This window comes from Idiotropiscis lumnitzeri, chromosome 14, assembly GCF_059441095.1.
Source record: "Idiotropiscis lumnitzeri isolate Australia: NSW breed Sydney's pygmy pipehorse chromosome 14, RoL_Ilum_1.0, whole genome shotgun sequence".
NCBI classification, from domain to species: Eukaryota; Metazoa; Chordata; class Actinopteri; order Syngnathiformes; family Syngnathidae; genus Idiotropiscis; species Idiotropiscis lumnitzeri.
In genome coordinates this window covers 2224639-2249478 of record NC_142404.1, presented here as the reverse complement: position 1 = coordinate 2249478, position 24840 = coordinate 2224639, and the positions used below count along the sequence as shown (strand labels likewise).

The following is a 24840-nucleotide window of genomic DNA, read 5'->3' as shown; positions in this document are numbered from 1 at the left end:
ACTGATGGCTTTTTTGGCTCATGTTTTAGGACTGTTCTTTTAGTCCATGGGAACCTTGGTGTCTTATAGAACTGTACTTTTCAGGGGGTTGTCTTTGTTCATACCTTGCCAGGCCATCTGTGAACTGCTTGATGACAGTCTCCCCATCTGTTAGTCAGATATTTGGGCATTATGGTGCCGGCCTAGGCTTTTGAAGAGTGATTCAACAGAAGCTGCATTTTCTCCCACCAAACAACAAAGGTAGTGGAGTCATCTATGACTTCCCTTTAGAGTGACTCTTGGCAGACTTAATCTTCATTCCTGCCTAAACCATCAACTATCCGTCTTTTTCAGAAAATGTACATGGTGCTGTCTTAAGGAGGTTAGTTATGTCATATACGTTTCTCCTCAATGTGAGTATAGTTTCTGAGCAGAGGGTAGTTTGATCCCTTCAACAATTTGTCTTGCCCCACTGCGGATTATTTCAAAGGCCGTTACAAACAGGTATAGATAAATGGCACAGCCCATCGTGATTCCTAATTGTAGCTGCTGTCATGCTGTGGTAAAGTCTTGCAGCGAGAAGCACATCTGTTGGTAATTAAAAAAGGATGCATCCAGGTTCTTGATGTAGGGTTAGTGGAAGATATGGTGTATTGATTAACTGGTGTGGAACTGCACCATATGTGTTGGCAAGGTTAGGCCAAACAACATGCAGGTCAGACAATCCCGCTTTTCCTTTTGAATCCTGTCCAAGATTATAAGGCATGCATACTTTTTTTGTCATTCGGATTCAGATTGAAACTCTATTCTTTAATGCATTGTGACATGATCTATTCCAATAACATATATACCTGTTCCACTATGTTTAACTAACATCTGTCCATCTTGGCAATAGGTATGTCTTATGTACCACCGCTGTGAACTTAAATAACCTTCGATTTGAATATTTGAATAGGCGTGTTTTTTCCAATTTAGGTGTTTGTACGGAACATTTAAATTCAGTTTTAGCTTTCAGTTAAATCTACTCGGAATACAAAAGCTATTGTCCTAGATTGTTATCAAGGGCTCAACACACCTCTTGCTTTCTGTTGGTTGTCAATGTCGTAGATGGGCACATTACCTTATTTTGTTGGTTAGTCTCGTGTCGTTCGTCTGCGACCTGGGCACCCTTCCGTCCTTACACTTTCGTCCATTTTCATAAAAACAATTGCCCTCCATTGCCGTCTGTCTTTGTCCTTTTAAAGCGCATCCGTGCCTGCATTTTAATCTCCAAACCCACCACCCCCCAAATAAATAAATTAATAAATAAACGCTTGCTGTGAGCCGGAACCTTTATCTGACCCAGCTCGGACCGTGGTCGCAATGTGGAGATATTTACTGAACTTTATCCCTTTGCTCAAATTAAACACAACTTAAGATGCTTAGTTTGGCTTTGAATTGTTTCTTCACACAGCCATGCGAGAGAGAGAGTACATTACAAAATTTCATTCTGCAAATAGTATTTGAATTCTATTCACGTGCTATTTCAAGGGATGGACGAAAACCCAATTCTGCTTTGCTTAGCCCCCCCTTTTTAAAAAAAAATTAGCGTCCTCCGTCCTCCGCCCCAAAACGGCTGTCTGTCCGGGACCGCAACTTCTTTTTACGCCTCTGATGGACTAATTTTTCCAAGCAGTTTTGTGTAAATAACATTGTAGCTCAACTGCCTTGTTGCTGTTGTAAGTTGCTGTTCCAAGTTCCAAGTTTGGATAAAGACCTTACAAAGGTGATTTACCGAACTTTTTTTAATGTTGGGATCATGATGTTTGATGGTTGATCTCAGCTGTTGGGGCTGCAGGGTGAGGCACATACCCTGGTACTGTAAAGGGCATGATCCTGAAAGCGTTACTGTTCTGACATGCTGTCCCATTTGCTACTTGCTGATTTTAAACTTTCCAATCCTCTCTTTACTATTTACGTGGCATGCTTGAAAAGATCCTTGAAGAAGCTCATTTGCTTTTTTTGCTTCTGTTTGCTGTGGTTGCGGATGCATTCAACTCTCTGAAGCCTAGTTATCCTTTTGAACGCCCCTCCCTTAGAGCTGGCTTCACTTTCTTCCAACAGTTGTTGCAGAGTTGTCATTACCTTTGCACAAACTGGATGATCTCCTATATTCCCTTCCCTTCCCTCTCTGGGTGTTTCTCTGTTTGGGGATGATTTCACCAAACCTCTGCTTGAAGATCTGTTTTATGATGTCCTCAATCATCTTGAGGTTCACTTCTTTTTCAGCTTCAATGTGTGCCATGCCTCATCGAAGGAGAGGGTCCACACGTTCAAGTTCCTGGGAGTACAGATTTCCGACGACCTTTCTTGGACTCACAACACCACAGCAGTGGTAAAGAAGGTCCACCAGCGTCTGCACTTCCTGAGAGTCCTCAGGAAATTCAACCTGGACAGGAAGCTGCTGCTGGCCTTCTACCACTCGTCCATCGAGAGCCTGTTGACGTACTGTGTCTCCACCTGGTACAGCGGCTGTACTGAGGCGGACAGAGTGAGGCTCCAGAGGACAGTCAAAACAGCGCAAAGGATTATTGGCTGCCCTCTCCCCTCACTGTCGGACATCTACACCGCCCGGTGCCTCAGAAGGGCTCTCAACATCGTCAAAGACAATACCCACCCAAACTCCCACCTGTTCGACCTGATCCCCTCTGGCAGGCGCTACAGATGCATCAAATCGAGGACCAAAAGACTGAGAAACAGTTTCTTTCCGAGAGCCATCGCCATTCTGAACTCTCACACACACACGAGAACACCCTTACCTTGCAGAACAGCATTGTGATGTGTTTTTATATACCCTATTCCGTACTAAATTCCATTGCACTCTCTTATTTATTTATCTAATTTATATATTTGTCTGTATTATTGTTGTATTGCACTGGAGAGGGGAGCCCTCTAATCTTGTTGCACACTTGAGTACAATGACAATAAAGGGATTTCTAATTCTAATTCTAATTCTAATTGATGTTGTTTCTTCCAGCCCCTGCTTGTGGCTTTGTTCTGTGGGAGAATTGGGTATTGATGCTCATGTGGGGGCACAGCCTATGACAGAGGGTTTGTTCTCTCTGTGCCACTCATACCTTCTGCAAAACTGGGTTATTCAGCTCAGTGGCTTGCAACCTGGTTTTGGGTCCCTTTTGTATCCACTTCGGCTTTCTTTTTTATCATACTTTGCTTCCCTCTTGGTGGATGCTTAATCAAAGATCCAAACACTGCCTTTTTCGGCTTACTCTGTCTGATTTTATGTTCCCTTTCTCGGCTTCAACTACACTAGTATTACAGTAAAAAGCAACTATGATATATAAAGACATGACATATAAAAAAATATTTTCCGCAATGTAAGAGTCACATGGACAGCACGAACGTGATCAGTGGTGCAGTATTGATTGTCCACGGTCTGATAGCGCCTTTTCCGTGCTTAAGAGTGGATAGGGGGTAACAATGATTTTTTTCTGCAGTCCTAAATGCCTGTTGTAGTCGGATTTTGTCTGTTTTGTGGTGGCACTAAACCAGAATGTGATGGAGGGACACAGCACTGATTCAATGACTACTGTGTGGAACTGTCTTAACAGCTCCTGTGGGGGACCGTGCTTCCTCAGCAACCTCAGGAAGTACAACCTTTGCTATACCTTTTTCAGGCTGGAGTTGATTTTGGCCTCCCATATCAGGTCCTGAGAGACTCTGATTCCCAGGAATTTGAAGGCAGCTGTGGCAAATGATGTTTCCTGAAGCCCATGATCATCTCTACAGTCTTGAGCATGTTAAGCTTCAGGTTGTGTGGGATGCACCAGTGCGCCAGTTGCTCCACTTCGTGTCGGTACGCAGACCCGTCACCGTCTTTGATGATGCAGATGACTGTGGTGTCGTCTGCAAACTTCCGGAGTTTAACAGCTGGTTGAAGTGCAGTCCTTCGTACAAAGGAAAATGAGCAGCGGAGAGATGACACATCCTTGAGGGCCCTCAGTGCTGGTGGTGTATGTTGTTGATGTTGTCCCCCCAGCCTCACTTGTTGCAGGAGTATCTTGGAGCTGAAGTCTGCAATCACTCCTGCATCCCTCAAGAGTTGTTTACTTCACATTAGTTTGCTTTGGGAAATGAACAAATTTCACTTAATTTTTAAGAAAATTATTTAATAAGTACAAATAATGTTTAACCGTGCCATTGAAGTATAGTTAAGGCAGCCACACGCTGAACTGGATAAAAACAACAATTACCAAAAACACAGTTCTAGTTCTATACTTACCAGCAACAGAAAATGTGATCCCTCCGTAACTGTAAACAACATTTTCAAGCACTAATTATTGGCACAGAGGATCGGCTGCCCTCTCCCCTCCCTGTCGGACATCTACACCTCCCGGTGTCTCAGCAGAGCTCTCAATATCGTCAAAGACAATACTGACCCGAACTCACACCTGTTCGACCTGTTGCCCTCTGGCAGGTGCTACAGGTGCATCAAATCGAAGACTAATAGACTGAAAAACATTTTCTTTCCGAGAGCCATCTCCATTCTGAACTCTCACACACACACACACACACACCCGCACACCCCCACCCACACACGCACACACACAACCACCCTTACCCTGCAGAACAGCGACGTCATGTGTTTTTATTTATCCAAAGCCTAAAGCCCAGCATTTATCCAATAACTGTCCAGTTTCACGCAGTGGGACAACACACTCGATGGTTTCTCAGCGTGGCAGTAGTCCCTCACCATCCTACTAAGCCATAAAGTGCCGTATCGCCCGGAGATTAATGAGAAGGAGGTCGTGTCAGTTATCTGTGATAAATTGCTGATTCTGAATAAAAAGGTGAAGGGATTTATTTTAGTGCATATGTGGTTAATGAAATGTACACACAGCAATACATATTTCACTACTTTCTTTCGGCATTTTAGGGGCAGCTGAACTTCCCTAGTAGTGTTACAGAAATTGTCATTAGTGTATTGATACTGGATGGCAGCAGGCTTAATTTCTCTTGGGAACGGTATCGGCTACACTGTTACGACATCAAACATTAATAGTCAAAGCCAAACTAGTTGCAGAAGGTTAGCAAACCATGAAAACGTGTTGTAAAACTCCTCAAGTTGTTTGACATGACTGAATTCTTCAGTTGAGCGTCACTGTGTTGCTTGGTCTGTGGCTGGTTTAACTGCCAGATTAAATGTTCATTCTCAAGATGGCAGTAGGTCAAACTAATCCTGGGGTCCCCCTAGTCCAAGTCCTCGGGAACCCCCATCTAGCCTCTTTTAGATATTTCCTTAGCTTGAACACACCTGATTAAAATGAGAAATCATTAACAGGCTTGTGCAAAACTTACTAAGCTTTCTGATGACATATGAAACAGGCTGGATCGGTGACCCCTGAACGAATCTGTTAAGATTCATACAACAGAAAACTGTAATTGCTTTGTGTTCAACTAAACATGCCTACTGTGCATTGCACACTAAATATGTACATTTGGGCATAAAAGATGTCATCATGATTGCAATATCAATATTTTTTCCGACATTTTTTAGCGGTGTACCATGACATAGTTCTAATGTAAATATGTGCCTTCGCAACTTCTTTCTATTCATCTCTCATCTTGTCCCTACTTTTCCTTCTTTCTTGCATGTGTCCAGGTGAGTCAGGATGGAAAAGCTCTCTTGGATGTCCTGCAAAGACCTCTGAGTCCCGGCAACTCAGAGTCTCTGACGGCCACGGCCAACTACTCCAAAGCGGTTGGTAACTTTTCGTAACACGTCATTCAATAGAGGCCAGACCTCAGCCAAGGCCAAATATTTATATTCTGGATCTGCACCATATTGTACAGCTACATATTCCTCACAAAGTACTCATACTGAGGAAAAAAAAAACATTTTTATTGGTTTTCTTTTAGTTTTTTTAATATAACCTATTATTTATCCAAGACCTTTTGCTTTGCTTCATTTGAATGTATAACTTGTGTAATGTAAAAAAGTTTGTGATTTGTTGTAAATAAATGCGAGTTTACTGCCATAATGTCTTCTGTGAACCTCGGAAGACTATACAATGTATTGTTTTTAAGATCTCGTTTAGTATAGCCAGGCACAAAGCCTGCTGTTGCGCCTCAATGAACCCCCAATTATGTAAAAATTCTACTATACCTTATACGTTGTCACACTCGACAGACCATTTGTATATATAATAGACGAGAGGAACCACACATAATATAACTTAGCATCTGTGGTCTGCCGGGGATGATCAAGTGCACTTGAATTGTTGGATTCATCGTAACAACCAGGTATAGCAACTGGGGTCAAGGTATTTGGTAAGGGTGACAGCCTGTAAAACTGCCTATGAAGACCCAACAAAGGTTGCAAAGTCACTGAATGCTATCAGGAAAGTTCACAAATCTTTCCTTTGATAGTTTCTGTCAAAGAATTTGGGAAAATATCCATATTTGATGAGTGACTGTCAGGTTGTCGAGGAGGTTGAGGAAGAGGAGGACCCAAAAATGCAGGGAAGCGAGGCAGGGGTAACTTAAATGGCATTTAATAAAAAGAAATACAAAAGTACAAAATAAATGGGAGCAACAAAATGCAAGGACTTGACTTAACTGAAAATAAAGAGAGACAGGCAGGAGGACAACTGACGTAAACGCTGGCATGGACATCTGACAAGGACAACTGACAAGGGCAATGCGCCGACAAGAACTAAAAGTAAACAGGGAACTAAATACAAACAAATTGACGTGACAACGTGGAGCACCTGGACAAGAAACGAAGGGTTGCAAGGACCTGATTGGTTAACACTGGTGCTTGGGTGGAGGAACACAGCTAGACACAATGAACATGACAAGAGACACCAAACACAAGGAAAAAACATCAAACTAAATACTTAACTAAAAACCATAACTAGAGATCATGACAGTGACAATAATGATATGGTCATTTTGCGTCGTCTACTGTAAAATAAGTGAGTTTGACTGACTTCTATTATGAAAATAAAACTAAATATTTTATCATAAGCAAACATACATGCAATTTCCTTAGTATTGGTTATTTGGCATGCATTCGCACACAGTTCTTACCCCTGGCCTATGTCTAAGTTTTGCTACTTTAATGCATGATTCATTAAGGAAAAAATACATCCACAAAAACAACCTTAAAAAACATATAAAATTAATGATTTATTCTTTTTTTATACATTTTATTTATTTATTCATTTAGTTGTTTATTTGCAAAATGAATACATTTTTTTTATTTTTTTTTTTATGTGTAGGTTCATTGTATATTGGATGTGGTCCATGAAGTACTCCACCATCAGCGCCGTCTTGAGAACATTTGGCAGCACAGAAAGGTGCGACTGCACCAGAGACTGCAGCTTTGTGTGTTTCAACAGGATGTCCAACAGGTACTTAGCACACACACGCATGAACGCACACACACACACCCCCGCATCCCCCCCCCACACACACTCGCATACACACGCCAAACACACGTATGCGCACGCACACCCCCATACACGAATGTGCTTGCACGCGCACGTGCACATATGTATCTCCTTAGTAAGTGAAAACAATACAATACAAAGAGAGGAGATTATTTCTTAAAGCCGCAGTGGAGTGTGTCATCCTGTGGCGACATGTGTTTCCCATCTGCTCTCTTCATCCATCGATTTCTCAAAACTTCTTGCATCTAAGTGAATCTTTGCGCCACTGGCAGTGCCGCTGACGCTACAGCAGACAAATGAAGCATGAAAGCATGTCTGAAGTTCAGGAGATGACATTTTAAAACCACTATAAAAAATAGGCCACTATCAAAGGATGCCCAAATATATGGACAAATTCCTTAATAAATTGGATTAATCATTCAAAAGTTTCCATTCACTTCCCCCATGAACACACCTCCCTCTGCAAGTTCTAAAAGTTTCAGTCCACACAAAAATGTACTAATAGGATATCAACTGCAATGCAAAGAAATAGGTATAGCCAACGCTACAGCAACGATAAATCAATTGTAGCCAACCAGAAACCTTAGTCCAATTCTGGATAAGGAACTATGAAAATCAATCCTATATCTAGGAAAAGGCTTTTGGGGTTAAGCGGAGAGACTCCTGTGTGTCACAAAATAACAAATCTATAATAATAAATTATCATAGTGAAAAAACATTATTCAATAACTATGACATAATACAGCAAAAAGGGCTTTTTCCTGCCGAAGGGCAAATGTAAATATGTTTAAATTGATCCGATACATAGTTATTATGTAAATAAAACACATAGAAAGTAATCCAATACATAGTTTTTATGTAAATAAAAGCGAAGAAATGTGGTTTGTTCTTATAATAATCTACATTTTAGCAAGCCATTATGCACAATCTGCTTCCAACTTTGTGGGAAAAGTTCAGGGAAGGCCAATCCACTCTCTCAATAAACTCTCTTCCTCCTTGCTGCAAATTCAAGTCAAAATGGGTCTTGCAACAGTGCCAGTGACCTAGCAAATTGGGAAAAAACTCCCTCAGGCATAATCTAAAATGTTGCAGAAAGACTCCACAAGATTCTACAGCCACAAAGCTCACAACTCCATGCTTTTGTTTTTTTTTGTTTTTTCCACACATGCTTGTTGGTGGTATTTGTATAAAATCAATCCAAAGTAACAATCCAACACAGATTTGGGTGGAGTTCCTCAGGGAAAAGTTAGAAATCCATTCATTTATCAAGTGAAAATGCAAAGAGGTAAACAACTCCATTGCATGGATGAATCTCACTACTTTTAACTTTAATGGACTTTTATAGCAAACCAGAAACATTTTCCTTTTCATGTAGTGGCATTCTTCCAGAGCTACGAGTTGACGTTCCTTCCCAAAATGCATTTTTGTTGATCTTAATCCATGTGTCAAGTTTAAAAAGGTCAATGTCGCGCTATGTTGTTGCTGAATTGGCACTCTGCAGTCAATTTGCAGTAATTCCACTTGGGGATATGCAGACCTCGTTAGCAGAGGCAACTAAACGGATGTTTTGACTGCTTTTAGCACACAATGCTTATATTGTTAATAAAAAAAAAAAAAGCTCAGCGAGTAACCATAGCTAGGCACTTGACCCTTTTTTGCTGGTCAGTGCCCCGCCCTCCAACCGCTATTTCGGTACCAGAGCTGGGCAGTCCGTCCCGGTGGCGGAACGGTCCAAACCCTCCAGCCTTTTTAGAGAGGGACCGGGGGGAGGGTGACACATTTTAAAAAAAGAGTTTGATTAACAAAGGCCGGAGGTGAATTTTAGTTCGGCCCACGAATCGGCCCTCATGCGTGTAATGAACCTATCCGCGATACGTGCAAATGACAAAAATGTCCTCAGTCCCGCGTAAAATAATGGCACTACCAATAGCTTGTGTATGAAGAGACGTGAGACAGCAGTGTGCATTCAAGCATGCCTATAGTGTGGGGGGCGCGTGTGAACCTGGGCAACGTGCTTTTTTTCTGCCGTACTACAATAAAGTGTTATTGCACTTCCACTTGTCGGCAGTGGCGCTCTCATTGCCTATTGTGCGCAGCAGGTATAAACTCTACGGAGTAGGTTTGTTTTGCAACGAAAAAAACAAAAATAATTTATAGTTACGGCAGAGAGTGGGTGGTGGTGGAGGGGCGCGAATTGTTTTCTTCTTGCCTGGGGCGGCGTAACAGAAAATAATTGAGATGCACCGCCTTATTCTGACAACCCGCGTAACACGCGGCTCCCACCTGCTTATATCATTACAAGAGGGAGGGCAAAACCCACAATTCCCTAAACAATTATTTTCTGGCGTATTTTACTATTCAAATCCACTTACCTTATTATGGACTTATTATGGTGGCAAGTGTTTTTTCAAACCAAAGCGGGTTAACTGTTTGACTTCCCCTCTGTTCTCTCTCTCAATTTTATTGCCGCCCCTCTTGTAACGATAAGCCCCGGTAGCATGTAGGAGGTGCAAGTTACGTTAACCTTTATTAATTGAACCCTTTTTAAAATTTGTCCCCGCCCCAAAAATGTGAGGGTCAGCCGGACGCCCCCGGAACGGACTGCCCAGCTTTGCGAGAAACCAACACCAGCACAAAAGCAATGAACAGCCTTGAGTCATTTATTATATGTGAAGGGATTTGATGAGAATTCATATCCACATATGAAGGCTGCTTGAGGAGTCCCGTAGAGGACGACACGAGCGAAACAGCAAACAAAAAAACTGATCACATCGGCGGGGGCAGTATATCTAGCTGGAGAACACAGTTTCGCCAAAAACAGCCGTCACATATCGGCGTCTACGAGGCCCCAGAGACACCCGTTGAGCGGGTGGTGCCTCGCGTAGAGGCGTACACATGGAAAGCGCCGCACGCTTCCAACGGCAAATAAATCACGAACGAACGGAAAATGTTGTTTCCACATGAGAGAGGAAGACGTGCAAGCAAAGGTGGAGCTGCGGGGTATGAGGAGTGCAGTTTGGTTTGGCACGTACGACCTTCAATCCACCTTGTGCTCCCCCAAACAAATCATTTTCAAAAGAGCTGATGACACGTTGATGTGCGTTTACACTTATTGCTCATATTCATCTTCCAACGCTTTACTTGTAAGTGTGACACGCAGGTGAACTTTAACCCTTATATTCTAAATTGCTCTAGTATCTTGACTTACAAGTTCCCCAGTTTAATTTTTTTCACAGTTACGAGCCATCATTTGGTCAATGTTTTTGCCTTGTGTCTGCCAGCCAAAATTTGAGTTGTGGGCAAGTGAAGTGAAAATAAGATACACAAATAGAAAAATGAACCACTCTCAAGCAGCATGATGAAGATCCTGTGATGCCTTTGTTTATATTTTGCAGTTCAGTGGTAAAAAAACATAACAGAAAAAAAGGTGTTCGGTGGTTGGGGGCTGGAACCAAGGTTATCATCCTTCCATCCATCCATTATCTTTACCGCTTCTCCTCAACAGGGTCGTGAGGGGTGCTGGAGCCTATCCCAGCGATCTTCGGGCAGTAGGCAGGGGACACCCTGAATTGGTTGCCAGCCAATCGCAGGGCACACAGAGACGAACAACCATCTGCGCTCACACTCATACCTAGGGGCAATTTAGAGTGTTCAATCGACCTGCCATGCATGTTTTTGGAATGTGGGAGGAAACCGGAGTACCCGGAGGAAACCCACGCAGTCACAGGGAGAACATGCAAACTCCACATAGGACGGCCGGAACCGGGATTGAACCCATGACCGATGCTGTCTCTCACTGTGAGGCCATCGTGCTAACCAGTCGGGTCACCGTGCCGCCCCCAAGGTTATTATAGTTAAGGAAAACAAAACAAAAAAAAAAACTACAATTGAAAAACATTGTCATTAACGAAATAAAATAAGAATGAGTAATTGAACTAAAATGAAAACTAACTGAAATGACACTGTGTCTATAAAACTAACTAGAATTATAACAAAAAACTTTAATCTTTGTTGATTCATTTTAGTTTTTGCTTATTATTTGAACTGTCTTTATTACTTGACGGCTTTACAATAAGGTCAAAATAACCCATTGGGAATTGTCGTTTACATTTCTTTAAAACACAATATTTAGTGTTACATTTGTGCAAAGTTGAATGAGTTCTTGTTCGTGTTTAGTGTCTCAAATTTGCAATTATTTGTGGCAAATAAGAATTATTTTAGAAACAATAGGGACTTCCCAGCGCTTGCTGCTCGGGCCCTAATAAACCACATTTATTGAGGCACATTGATTTAACTATGAAACCACAATATTAAGAATCTGCTTTAATTTGTATGGTGGTCACTCAGGTAGAAGTTTGACAATATGTCCTCTGAATTGTAAATTCCTTTTCTCCCCATCAGGTGATGGACTGGATTGAAAACCACGGCGAGGCTTTTCTAAGCAAGCACACTGGAGTGGGAAAGTCTCTTCATCGAGCTCGAGCCTTGCAGAAGCGACATGACGACTTTGAAGACGTCGCTCAGGTTGGACATTGTACTCACTCATTTGTCTTGACAAGGATAACGACATAATGGTTTTAGAATGCGTGGATGTGTACATTTCAGTTGCCGAGGACCATGCATTTCGGGGTTAACAAAGTATTTATTATCGTTGTAGGTGTCACATGGTACACACAGTGCTATTTATGAAACTCTGATGAGTTGAAGATTATCAAAAGATTACTTATAGAACAATGTTTTTTAATGTAGTGTAGTAATAATAAATGTATGATTCAATTTATAAGAAGCTTTATAATTTTTTTAAGGCAGATTTTTTTGCAGGTGTAGCCAGAACCAAGTGACAGATCAGTGAATTATGTGTGTTAATCCTATAAAGATTGTGCAGTGGTGTAAAATACAATTTGCATTGTTTATGCGGATTAACCCCAAAATACCCATTAGGTCAAATTTGACGGCAATAAAAATACACTCATCTCATTCTAATGGTGCAAAAGTTGAAACTATGAAGCTGTATATGTTGTAAATGTGTGTATTTGTTTGTATTTTTTTTTCAAGGAATGGTACACAGTAGATTTCATAGAGTACACTTACTCTCCAGAAACATGCAACTGCTGGTCATTAAAAGGTTTTGGGGGAATCTGGAAACCGTGAAAGCATAAAATCACTTATGAATGATCTTATATACTAAAAAAAAGAAATGAAAGTCAAACACAGGTCAGAGAGTGCCGTGGCGAGATCTGCTACCTGTAAAAAAAGTACCTCCAATGCAGCGAAAAAAAAACACATGTTCTCTTTACCTGACACAATGGAATTATTAATCAATTTATTAATGTCAGACTATTTATCAATAGATTCTGAAAATCTTTGTACTTCATAATTTGATACAAACAATTATGAAGAGGATGTTCTTGGCCTTGTCTAAATTGACCCGGAACACCCTGGGCTCCATTTTCCAGTCCGGCTTGTGGCTTATTTCTGCGCAGAGGTAGGCCAGACCGAATATTTGTATTTTTGCAGTCTAGTACAGACTGGTCGATATGAGGGGAGTGCTGCGCCCCTGTGAGAGTGGCTCAATCGACTTCAATCATGGGCAATCAAAGCCACTAAAACCATTGCTTTAAACTTCAAATACAGTGCACTAGTCACACATTTGAGTCTCCAATTGGCGGAAGCACATCTGTGCCGTGCAGTGGGCACTTGGAGACCATGCCGCACATTGATCGTTCGGAGAAACCACCACACACGCACTTACACACACAGCTAATTAAAAAAAACACAGTTATGGTCAACAGAGCTCAAAATCTGCCTGTGCCCCTATAGAATTCGCCTAAAACAGCATTAGACTACCTATCTCAGTATTTAGACATGATCATTAAATTGGGGCAAAGGAACAACGAAAGAAAGTTGACTCATGAGCATGAATATGACATATCACTGTGTAACCCATGTTTTGGCTCAGGCTTTTTTATTCCTATTCTTATTTTCTGTTAATGTGATTTTTTTTTAGCGCTGTTACTATTTCCTACGGACCTAGAACGCACCGCAGCATGAGACGACGTCTCATCTCGTACGAGAGACGTAGAGAACTTTCTAGCATTTTGTTTCATGCGAGTTGAAGGAGAAAGGCTTTGAATAGACCAAACTGAGCCGTTGAACTTTTTTTGTGTAAACTGTGAGTGAATGGAGTTCGAATCCTGTGGTGTTTTTTGCCGAGGAAATTAGATTTTTTTTGAGACTATCGATCCTGGTGAGTGTTTTTGTCGAATGTGCCTAATTAACATTCCTGTGTCAATGTATCTCATGATGTGTAACTGAAAAAAAACAGTCAGGATGACGTTTTGTGAACGTTGAGATTGGTATTAGTTAATGGTGAGATATAACAGAAAAAAATTAAAGAATTGTAAACTATTTTACTCGCACATGCCTTCCTAGCAAGTGCAGTACCTCGTGAGATAAGCTAACAGGCTCACGAAGGACTCCATGTGTGTTAGATACACGTATTTTCTTTTATTCTATTTAATTTTTTTCACTGGTCGATTGTTGCACTGTTGTTTTTGGGGCCACATTGAATGAATGCTCTGCACGTTTCGTGCAGGCTGTTTTTTTTGGGGACTATTAGAATCGTCTAAAGCTTGAACTGCACCGACAGTGGATGGATGCCTCGTAGGACGCCGGCGAGTGACGTTTGGATTTCCGTGGCCACCTATTTCCCTGGAGGGTGGTAGGACCGTCAAGAGGATTTCTTTTTGGACAAATCTTTTTTTTTTACAAATCTTTTTTTTATTTTTATTGTTTTTTTCTGAGATCTCAGACATTTTTTTTTGTGGGTCAGATCTGACACCAATTTTGAAACAAACTGATACCAACACGAATATATGTTTTAAGGAAAATTGAATGTTCTAAATACTAAGGAGTTTAATATATATAAATACAAATGTTCACATATTTCTACTAATTGCTCTTAGTGTGTCTTATTTCTGTTGGTTTCTTATTGCTCTCAGTAGAGTTGCTGCCGCCAATCTCCCTGAAACCTAAGATAGATGAGTCTTGAATTGAATAAATATGCATAATTGGTACGCTGAAAAAATTCAGATTTATTTTCTGACAACTTAGCTTAAGTGTGACACTGCGTAGTTTCAATTGTGGTAGTTACACTATTTGTGGCGAGCAAGCCAGGAGATTGGCATAATGGCTTTTGTTACCTCCAACCCATAAGATACGCTTATTTATAACTTATATCCCTGTCAAAAAAGAAAAAAAATGGATCTTTGTCAACGGTTTAGAGTTGATGGTCAAAAAACGTTGTGTGTCACAGGAATTAAACCAAGTTGCACAGATGGTCATATTTCTGATGTTTTTGTGATAAATGGCAAAATAGATAAGGTCATTAGGGTTCCAGATGAGCCACACCAACCGCAAGGCAGAACTCTCGTTATCTACGAATCAGAACAGGCTATTTTGAAAATGCATCCTGCGACCTTCGGGGAACTTGCAAGCCCTAATGACCCAAGTTCGACTTGGTCTTCTAAAACTGTTAGAGATATTGCTCAAGGGGAGATGGGCAAAGAAGTGGCCCGTCGGTACCTTAGAGGACTTGAGTTTATGGGAAATAGTGGGAAGGTAGGCTTCCTTAGTTTCCTTCAAAGTGAATTACAGGCGGGCACCACACCTAAGGCTATGACACAACCGACTAATGACCAAAAGATTCATACTGACACTCACTATTTTGATCAAAGTGAACCAGCAGAGCCCACAAGTGCTTTTAGTCCTAGTGCTGTTCCTTTAGATGAGAGCATTTACAACCCTTCTCATGTCCAGAAAGTGGTGGTTGAGCACATTATACGTAATGAGCCAACTCATACGTCCCTTACACATGCAAAAATACGCACCTTCTCAGGTCAACTTCCTCGGCCCAACGGTGAATTTGATTATGAGACATGGCGCACCCAAGTTAATCTTTTACTTTGCGACTCTGGTTTGACTGCTGCACACAAAGTAAGAAGGATGCTTGAGAGCTTACTTAGCCCTCCGCTTTCTTGAGCTGCCTTCACAGTCTTCTCACCAGAGTCATTTCTAGAGGGGGTGCATCTACTACAAATGTGAATGAGCTACTCCTTAAACAGTTCATTCGGGGTTGCTGGGACCAGAGTTTGATAATAGGTCTTCAGCTTGAAGGGAAAAAGAGTTCCCCCCCTTCGTTCCCGGACCTCATTCTCATGTTGCGGACAGAGGAAGACAGACGGTCAGCCAAATTGGACCGTATGAAAAAACATTTGGGTGCAACAAAGGCTGCTGCACATGCCCACTCTGTATTTAACATGCCCGTCCTTGACCAAGCGTCGCTTACAAGCCCCACTTCATTAGATGACGAAACTGCAAAGCTTGATTTAAGAGTCACAGAACTCACGAAGCAAGTGGAAAAGTTGAGCCAAAAGGAAAAGACCACCACCCCGATGTCTAGTCCCCCTGTAGGCTCACAGCCCATGAAGCAAAACTCAAATGAACCTGCTAAGAATGAAAATCAAATTGTTGAGTTGACCAAGCAAGTCCAAATGCTTGTCCAAAACCAAAGGGTTGCACACAAATATGGTGCAACTGAGCCTAAGAAGTCCTTATATGTCAATTCAAGACAGTCACGAACCTCTGTTAAAATCCCTGGCATGCCTCGTGCATGTTTTTTTTTCCAAGTGTGGGGATGACAATCACATAGCAGTTCATTGCACGAATGATTCAAACCCTGTCCTCGTCAGAGAGAAGAACGCTGAGTTGAAGAAGAAACCAGCTGACTTTGTGGCAGGACAGGCTTCAGCTCCCTTTGCATTAAACTAATGGCAGCTCCTGCTGTGGGACATCCAGGAGCTGCAACCATTGATTCTCAGAGTCCCAAATCTTTTGACACTGAACGGCAAAACACTTGCCCGATGAAACCTGAACACATTTTCGACCCACAATTGTCTTTGCCCAAAGGTCTCATAGGCCCACGCTGTGCAGCCTCTGTACTGATTGAAGGCATGCCATGTGACTCTATAATAGATTCCGGTTCACAAGTAACGATAATCTCTGAGTCTTTCCACAAAGGGCACCTTTCTCATCTTTCCATCCAACCTATCCACACTATTCTTGAAATTGAGGGAGCCGGGGGACAGAATGTCCCATACATAGGCTACATTTAGACACACATTTCCTTCCCGCAACTTATGTTAGGAGAAGAGCAGGAGTAGGTCGTATTAGCACTCGTAGTTCCCGAATGCCACTTTAACAGTAAAATTCCATTGCTTATTGGGACAAATGTACTTTTGCGACTTTATGAACAATTGGTGGAGCAAAATGGGCCTGCGTTTATTCAAGGAATACGCTCCAAAGAGTTCGCAATGATCCTGCAACATGTTGCCCAGGCTCAGAGAAATGATACCGATCCCTACCCGGTCATGCTGCATAGTAAGAAGCCTGTCACAATTCTTCCAAACCAGAAAACATGTTTTATGGGAAATGTGAGATTAAGAAGAACGAACCCGTACACGAGCTTTGTGCTTGAACAGCATGAGCAGTACAAGTTGCCAGGAGGCCTGCTGATCGAGTCCATTTTTGTAGACATTCCTTTTAGGGCCAGTACCAAAGTGCCTGTCATTGTACATAATATGAGTGAACGTAGCGTGACACTGCGGCCAACCAGTGTTCTTGCACAAGCTTGTGTAGCCCAGCAGATGTCCCCTTTTACACTTGTTAAACCTCAGGTTTCCCCAAATCAACCGGAACAGGAGACCAGTAAATTCACCTTCGATCTTGACGAGTCTCCCATCTCAGAGGAATGGAAAGAGCGCATACGGGAGAAGTTACTATCCATTTCTGATGTTTTTGCTCTTGATGACATGTCGCACGGCCACACTACTGCTGTAAAACATCAGATCCGGTTACACGATGAGACACCCTTCAAAGAACGTCCAAGGTCCATTCACCCAAGCGACAGAGAAGCAGTGAAGCAGCATCTCAGACAGCTACTTGACGCAGGCATAATCCGTGAGTCTCAAAGCCCCTTTGCTTCACCAATTGTATTGGTTAAAAAGAGGGACGGAGCCATCAGGCTATGCATAGATTATCGCAAGTCAAATTTGAGGACCATAAGAGATGCATAACAAATATTGAGGAGACATTCACAGCTCTCAGTGGAGCGAAGTGGATTTCTGTCATGGACCTTAAGTCTGGTTATTATCAGGTTGAGGTAGCTGAAGAAGACAAGCCTAAGACAGCTTTTGTATGCCCCTTTGGCTTCTATGAATTTAATAGGATGCCACAAGGTGTCACAAATGCCCCAGGCACTTTCCAACGCCTCATGGTGCGGTGTGTTGGTGACCTCCACTTGAACGAAGTGCTTGTTTTTTTGGACTATCTAATTGTGTTCTCAGACACGGAGGAACACGAGAACAGGTTGATGAAAGTCCTGTCACGTCTCAGAGACTATGGGCTTAAACTGTCCCCAGAAAAGTGTCATTTCTTTCGAGACTCAGTTAAATATTTAGGACATGTTGTGGATGCACATGGAGTACATACTGATACGGACAAAATCTCAGCTTTGAAAACCTGGCCACGTCCATCTACTGTCAGAGTTAAAATGTTTTTTAGGCTTCGCTGGGTACTATCGACCTTTTGTTGAAGGATACTCCAAGATAACTAAACCCCTTAACCGCCTTATTACGAATTATCACCCACCAAAGAAACGAGGAAAAATTTACAAACGAGAGCCACCCCCGCTAACTCGCAGTCCGAATCAGCCTCTTGCAGAGCAGCGGACTCCAGAGTGTGATGCAGCGTTTCATACGATAATCAGGAAACTATAACCTCAGCATCTATTCTCGCCTTTGCAGATCCACAGCTCCCATACATACTGCACACTGATGCTTGTCGTGATGGCTTGGGTGCTGCCCTCTATCAGCAGCAAGGGGGAAAGCTTAGGGCAATTGCATATGCGAGCCAGGGGCTTTCCAAAAGTGAACAAAATTATCCCACACACAAGCTTGAATTCTTGGCCCTCAAGTGGGCTGTGTGTGACAAATTTAACGATTACTTGTATGGTTCTTCTTTTGTTGTCCTGACTGATGATAATCCTCGAACATCTTAACAAGTGCCAAGTTGGATGCTGCTGGACACAGGTGGTTGGCTACCTTGTCCACTTATCACTTTACCATCAAGTACAGGGCAGGTCAAGCGAACAAAGACGCCGACGGGTTGTCTCAGCGGCCACAAGAACCACCTTATGAAGATGAGGCTTTTTGCAAAGAAAGAGCTCGTATTAACGACATGAAAATGCGACTCATTGATTCATCAAATCAAATGGATCACGAAACTTTCACTGCTTTGTGCCAGCGCCATTCTGTTTCAATTCCATCAGAACCTTTTGTTGTTGTCGAGTCTCTCGCTATTGTCCTTGCAGCAGTTCCTGAAGCATATGGGGAAAATATCTTGCCCTTAATGACAGATGCTGATTGGCACACAGCACAAAGGATGGACCCCCCTCCCCCTATTGCACGTGTCATAACCTTGTTGGAAGGAGGTGCAAAACCTGGACTCAATGAAACAAAGTACGAATCTGCTGATGTTAAGGTCATGTTAAACCAATGGAACAAACTTGAACTCAGGAATGGAGTGTTATACAGAAAGTGTAAAGACCAAGACTCTCTAGTCTACCAGTTAGTACTACCTCGTCCGTATCGTGAAAGAGCCTTGCAAGGTGTACATGATGAGATTGGTCACCTTGGATTTGACCGTGCCTTACATCTTTCTCGAGCTAGGTTCTATTGGCCAAGAATGGCGAAGTCCATTGAAGATAAGTGCAGGAAATGCCCTCGATGTGTCATGAGGAAGGGTTTTCCCCAAAGAGCCGCCCCACTGGAAAACATTCACACGACTTACCCACTTGAATTAGTTTGTGTGGATTATCTGTCCATTGAGCCGGATGGTTGAGACACAAGGAATGTGTTAGTATTGACGAATCATTTTACAAAATTTGCCATAGCAGTACCTACAAGAGACCAGAAAGCTAAAACGATAGCTAAAACTCTTTGGGATAACTTGATCATTCCCAATGGTTTTCCTTGCCATCTGCTAAGTGATCAAGGGAGAGACTTTGAGTCTAAAATAGTCAAGGAGCTTTGTGCTTTGGTCGGAGCGAGGAAGATCCATACCACTCAGTATCATCCCCGGGGAAACCCAGTAGAACGCTACAATAGGACGTTGCTAGCTATGTTAGGCACATTGGAGGAGAAGGACAAGTTCCATTGGCGAGACTTCGTCAAGCCCTTAACGCATGCTTACAACTGTACCCGAAATGACACGACAGGGTATTCCCCATACGAACTAATGTTCGGCAGACAGCCAAGGTTGCCTATTGATCTTCTCCCTGGTACATACCCTGGCAAATCTAGTCCAAAGTCCTATTCAGGTTATGTCAAAACTCTTCGTGCAAACCTCCAAGAAAGCTACGCCCTTGCTTCCAAACACTCAAAGAAGATGGGTGAGAAGAATAAAACACGTTTTGACAACAAAATAAGAGCTGCTGAACTCTTTGTTGGTGATAGGGTCCTAGTAAAGAATGTTAATGTCAGAGGAAAGCACAAACTGGCAAATCGTTGGGAGCAGACCATTCACACTGTTGTAAAGCGCATCAAGGACAGTCGTGTTTATGTTGTTAAACCAGAGACTGGAGAGACTGGACAGGGATCTTCTTTTGCCTTGTGGGTTCTTACCTGTAGAGGATCAGAGTGAATCAGATTCTCCAGGAGACAATTCAAGAAAAGTCCAGACAAGGAGCAAGACAAATAAGATGACCGAGACTGATGTTGGAAGTGAAGGAGAGTACAGTGACAAGGATGAAACGAGTGATGAAGAGGAATTTTGTATTGACTCACGGGAGCGGCAGATAATCACGAAGGGCCCTTATATCCAAACTGAGCAGTTTCCTGTTAAATTCCAACCTCCTAAACATGTCCAACCCCCAGTGTCATCTTCTGATGTTGCAGTGCCAGAGAAACCAACACTTGACCTTGATAAGTCTAACATGACCTCACAACATGAAGTTCCTGGGTTGAGTAGTGTTGAGTTGCCATCTACAGATAGGTCTTCCGACCATCTTATTGATATCCCTGAACCTGACTTGACTCCTACCTTGACTGACACAGTTATCATTCCCTCAGACTCCAAACCCAGTACTGACACTGTCTAAACAGATGATGTGGCGGTTAAGTCAGTAGGCTTGCGACGCTCTGAAAGAGAAAGACGTCAACCTAAAAAGTTTACCTATGATGAACTGGGAGAATTTGGCTATTAGTTCTTTTTTTCAGGCTTTAAGCGTTGCGTTCTCGAGAGCTGTGCTACAACCTCCGCAATGTCCAAGCTGTAAAACGTTGCATGAAGAGACTCATGCCGTTTAGAGGGGGAGAATATAACTCATGTTTTGGCTCAGCCTTTTTTATTCCTATTCTTATTTTCTGTTAATGTGATTTTTTTTTTTAGCGCTGTTACTATTTCCTACGGACCTAGAACGCACCGCAGCATGAGATGACGTCTCATCTCGTACGAGAGACGTAGAGAACTTTCTAGCATTTTGTTTCATGCGAGTTGAAGGAGAAAGGCTCTGAATAGACCAAACTGAGCCGTTGAACTTTTTTTGTGTAAACTGTGAGTGAATGGAGTTCGAATCCTGTGGTGTTTTTTGCCAAGGAAATTAGATTTTATTTGAGACTATCGATCCTGGTGAGTGTTTTTGTCGAATGTGCCTAATTAACATTCCTGTGTCAATGTATCTCATGATGTGTAACTGAAAAAAACAGTCAGGATGAAGTTTTGTGAATGTTGAGATTGTTATTAGTTAATGGTGAGATATAACAGAAAAAAATTAAAGAATTGTAAACTATTTTACATGCCTTCCGAGCAAGTGCACTACCTCGTGAGATAAGCTAACAGGCTCACGAAGGACTCCATGTGTGTTAGATACACGTATTTTCTTTTATTCCATTAAATTTTTTTGACTGGTCGATTGTTGCACTGTTGTTTTTGGGGCCACATTGAATGAATGCTCTGCACGTTCCGTGCAGGCCGTTTTTTTTTGGGACTATTAGAATCGTCTAAAGCTTGAACTGCACCGACAGTGGATGGATGCCTCGTAGGACGCCGGCGAGTGACGTTTGGATTTCCGTGGCCACCTATTTCCCTGGAGGGTGGGTCGTCAAGAGGCTTTCTTTTTGGACAAATCTTTTTTTTTTTACAAATCTTTTTTTTAATTTTTATTGTTTTTTTCTGAGATCTCAGACATTTTTTTTGTGGGTCAGATCTGACACCAATTTTGACACAAACTGATACCAACACGAATATATGTTTAAAGGAAAATTTAATGTTCTAAATACTAAGGAGTTTAAGATATATAAATACAAATGGTCACATATTTCTACTAATTGCTCTTAGTGTGTCTTATTTCTGTTGGAGGTTTCTTATTGCTCTAAGTAGAGTTGCTGCCGCCAATCTCCCTGCAACCTAAGATAGATGAGTCTTGAATTGAATACATATGAATAATTGGTACACTGAAAAAATTCAGATTTATTTTCTGACAACTTAGCTTAAGTGTGACACTGCATAGTTTCAATTGTGGTAGTTACAACTGCTCAAGCTCAACATATAGTTTTTCAATTTGGGGGTCATGGAAAATACATTTTAGCTTTAATGTCAGAATTATTTGTGTTTGTTGTCATGACAACAATTTTCACTGTACACATAAATCATTGTTTCTGTCTTTCGCCATCACTTTTTGGTGGCTTTTTTACTCACTTGACGTAGAGGATTATCAATTTTCAATAATCCTTCACCCTCCCAAACCAAGGTAGTCATGCAGCACAAATCATTAATCTCCTGTAAATTATAATCTTTATCTTTTGAATAATCTTCCCCCTGCATGCGGGAATATCCAGACGACTCACCACAGCTGAAGATGCTGAGACGTGATGTATGTTTAAAGAGGAAGATATGGAAGTATTGCAACTGTGATGGTTCATACTTAGCAAAACAGAGCCATGCTATTGTTCATTCAGGATCATCATAGAGGAAGAAATGTTAAGATTTACAAACGGGCTTAACATTTAATATAACATAATCTGATATAAATTGCTATTATAGTGTGTGTGCAGGGGTGTGCGTGGGTGTGTGTGGGGGGGGTGCTGTGCGTGTGCGGGTGTGTGTGGCCGTGTGTGTAGGGGTGCGTGCGTATGTGTGTGTGTGGGTGAGCATACATGTGACTGTTAGGTGTTTCAAAGTAAATCTCATTAAACCGCAACCATGATGATGAAAGGGTTAGGTTTATTTTTTTTCTTTTTATCACTTGTCTCTTATTTCACCGCCCCGCCATTGCAATATATTTTGGATTTAGTTTTTTATTTTGTTTTCCTAAAAAAAATAAAAATAAATTAAAAAAAAGGTAATTTCGTGTTACCTGTTCACATTTTTTAAATCCCGATCAGTACTGTTTAATGGAAAAGCTCATTGAAGCACATCAAAGATGATGATTTTATTTTATTTTTTTTGAGGGAGGGTTTGTTTTCCTCAACTCTTATGCCGTGCTTCAACAGTCCTGTTAAACAACGCCTGTGTTTAAGAAGGGCGGTAAAAAACTCACTTCTTCTACCATGTTGCGTTGAATGCATTTGTAATATTCCGACAATATTACGCTTGGATGAAATCTGTTTAAAAAGCGAGATGTTTGCGTGAAATAGGCCGCGTAGAGACTGTGAGGGCGCTCCAATCAGGATTAATTTACACTGCGGGTCAAGGTGCATAACTGCGATTTTGAGCTATTTTTTTGCATCTGTTCATGCATACATTTGATTGATTGATTGATTGAACATATAAACATATTACAAGATAAAAACGAGATTGAAAGAAAGAAAAGAGAGAAAGTAAATCATCAGTAGATGTCAGTTCAACTTGGTTTACATGTTCAAAGGGAGTAGGTAGAAGTACAACACTTATCTAGTCCTACTCCTTAGCTTACTTATTAAATAATTATATAGTTGCACTGGTGGATAATTGATATACAAAGAATTATGCCATAAAATATACCTCTGTACTAGGTGATAAAATAACTAAATGTGGATATAAATGTTGTTTATACTATATTTTTTAATCTTTTGAACACCACACCTTCTCAATTCATTATCATAATTATGACAGAGACACACATTTGCTATACATTTGTTCTTAACTTTAATTTTTAATGTCGCTTGTACCCCTTAAGTTATAACAACAATCTTCTTTTATTTCAAACAGTTGCTGAATACTGTGGCAAGTTTCTTCTCATTTCAAGTGACACAAATCCAGACATGTGTACGCTTACTGAACACATGAAACAACCAGTATGTACAGGTGCCAAATTGCACGCACATACTTTCTCAACAGCAGTGTCAACACTTGGCAGTAATAACACGCACTCCACTTTTTTTTCGTAAATAATGCAATTATTTCATGTTAAATGCATTATGATTGAGGGTGGCACGGTGGCCAACTGGTTAGACAATGGCCTCACAGTGAGAGACAGCATCGGGCGTTGGTTCGATCCCCGCTCCGGTTTCCTCCCACATTCCAAAAACATGCATGGCAGGCTGATTTGAACACTCTAAATTGGCCCTAGGTATGAGTGTGAGCGCGGATGGTTGTTCGTCTCTGCGTGCCCTGCAATTGGCTGGCAACCAGTTCAGGTTGTCCCCCGCCTACTGCCCGAAGATAGCTGGGATAGGCTTCAGCACCCCCCGCGACCTTAGTGAGGAGAAACGGTACAGAAGATGGATGGATGGATGATTGAGGGTAACCTCCATAACTGCACTCCACTCGCTATGGGTGGCAAGTATTTTGCTTATTTAATGATCAACAGAATAATAGTATATGATTTTGCTGTAGTTTAGATGCACATCTGGTGTTTTCTTTTTTTTATTGTGTTAATATTAGTGCTGTTAAGTAATTATTTTTTAACTAATTAATCACAAAGCTTTTCCATGATTAATTGCGATTAATCACATTTTTCAAAAGATTTTTTTTTGCGAAGCTTGTAATAGATATTTCTTGAATAATATCTTGGAATTATTGCAAAATCACCAAATATGAAGCATATTTAAATCAATGACTGTTCTAATAGCTTTTGCTTTTATTCTTATTCTGACACAATCTAAATGGAGACATCTTGACAGGAATCTTTCTTAGAAACATTTCTCAAACCTGCCCACAAGCACCGCACTCCAGCAGTGTTGGTTTGCAAGACCCAGTGGGAACTTGAGATGGGTGTTTTGTTCCGAGATGATGTGCTAAAGATGTACCGGTAATATGGTACAATATTTGCTAAGTATGTAAATTATTATTGAAGTAAATCAAACTGAGTTAA

General features: G+C 41.5%; 1 protein-coding gene across 3 annotated transcripts in view; it reads left to right on the top strand.

The window, feature by feature from the left end:
* LOC148323127 (kalirin-like) overlaps positions 1 to 24840 on the top strand; it is a 192797-nt gene that overhangs the window by 64116 nt on the left and 103841 nt on the right. For all 3 annotated transcript variants that reach the window (XR_015846514.1, XM_088315416.1, XM_088315415.1), the window contains exons 12-14: positions 5639 to 5737; positions 7260 to 7391; positions 11832 to 11954. Coding sequence is in view for 2 of the 3 variants with exons in the window: in XM_088315416.1 (XP_088171542.1) it covers positions 5639 to 5737; positions 7260 to 7391; positions 11832 to 11954 (354 nt within the window). In the remaining variant the exon portion in view is untranslated. The remainder of the gene's footprint in view (positions 1 to 5638; positions 5738 to 7259; positions 7392 to 11831; positions 11955 to 24840) is intronic.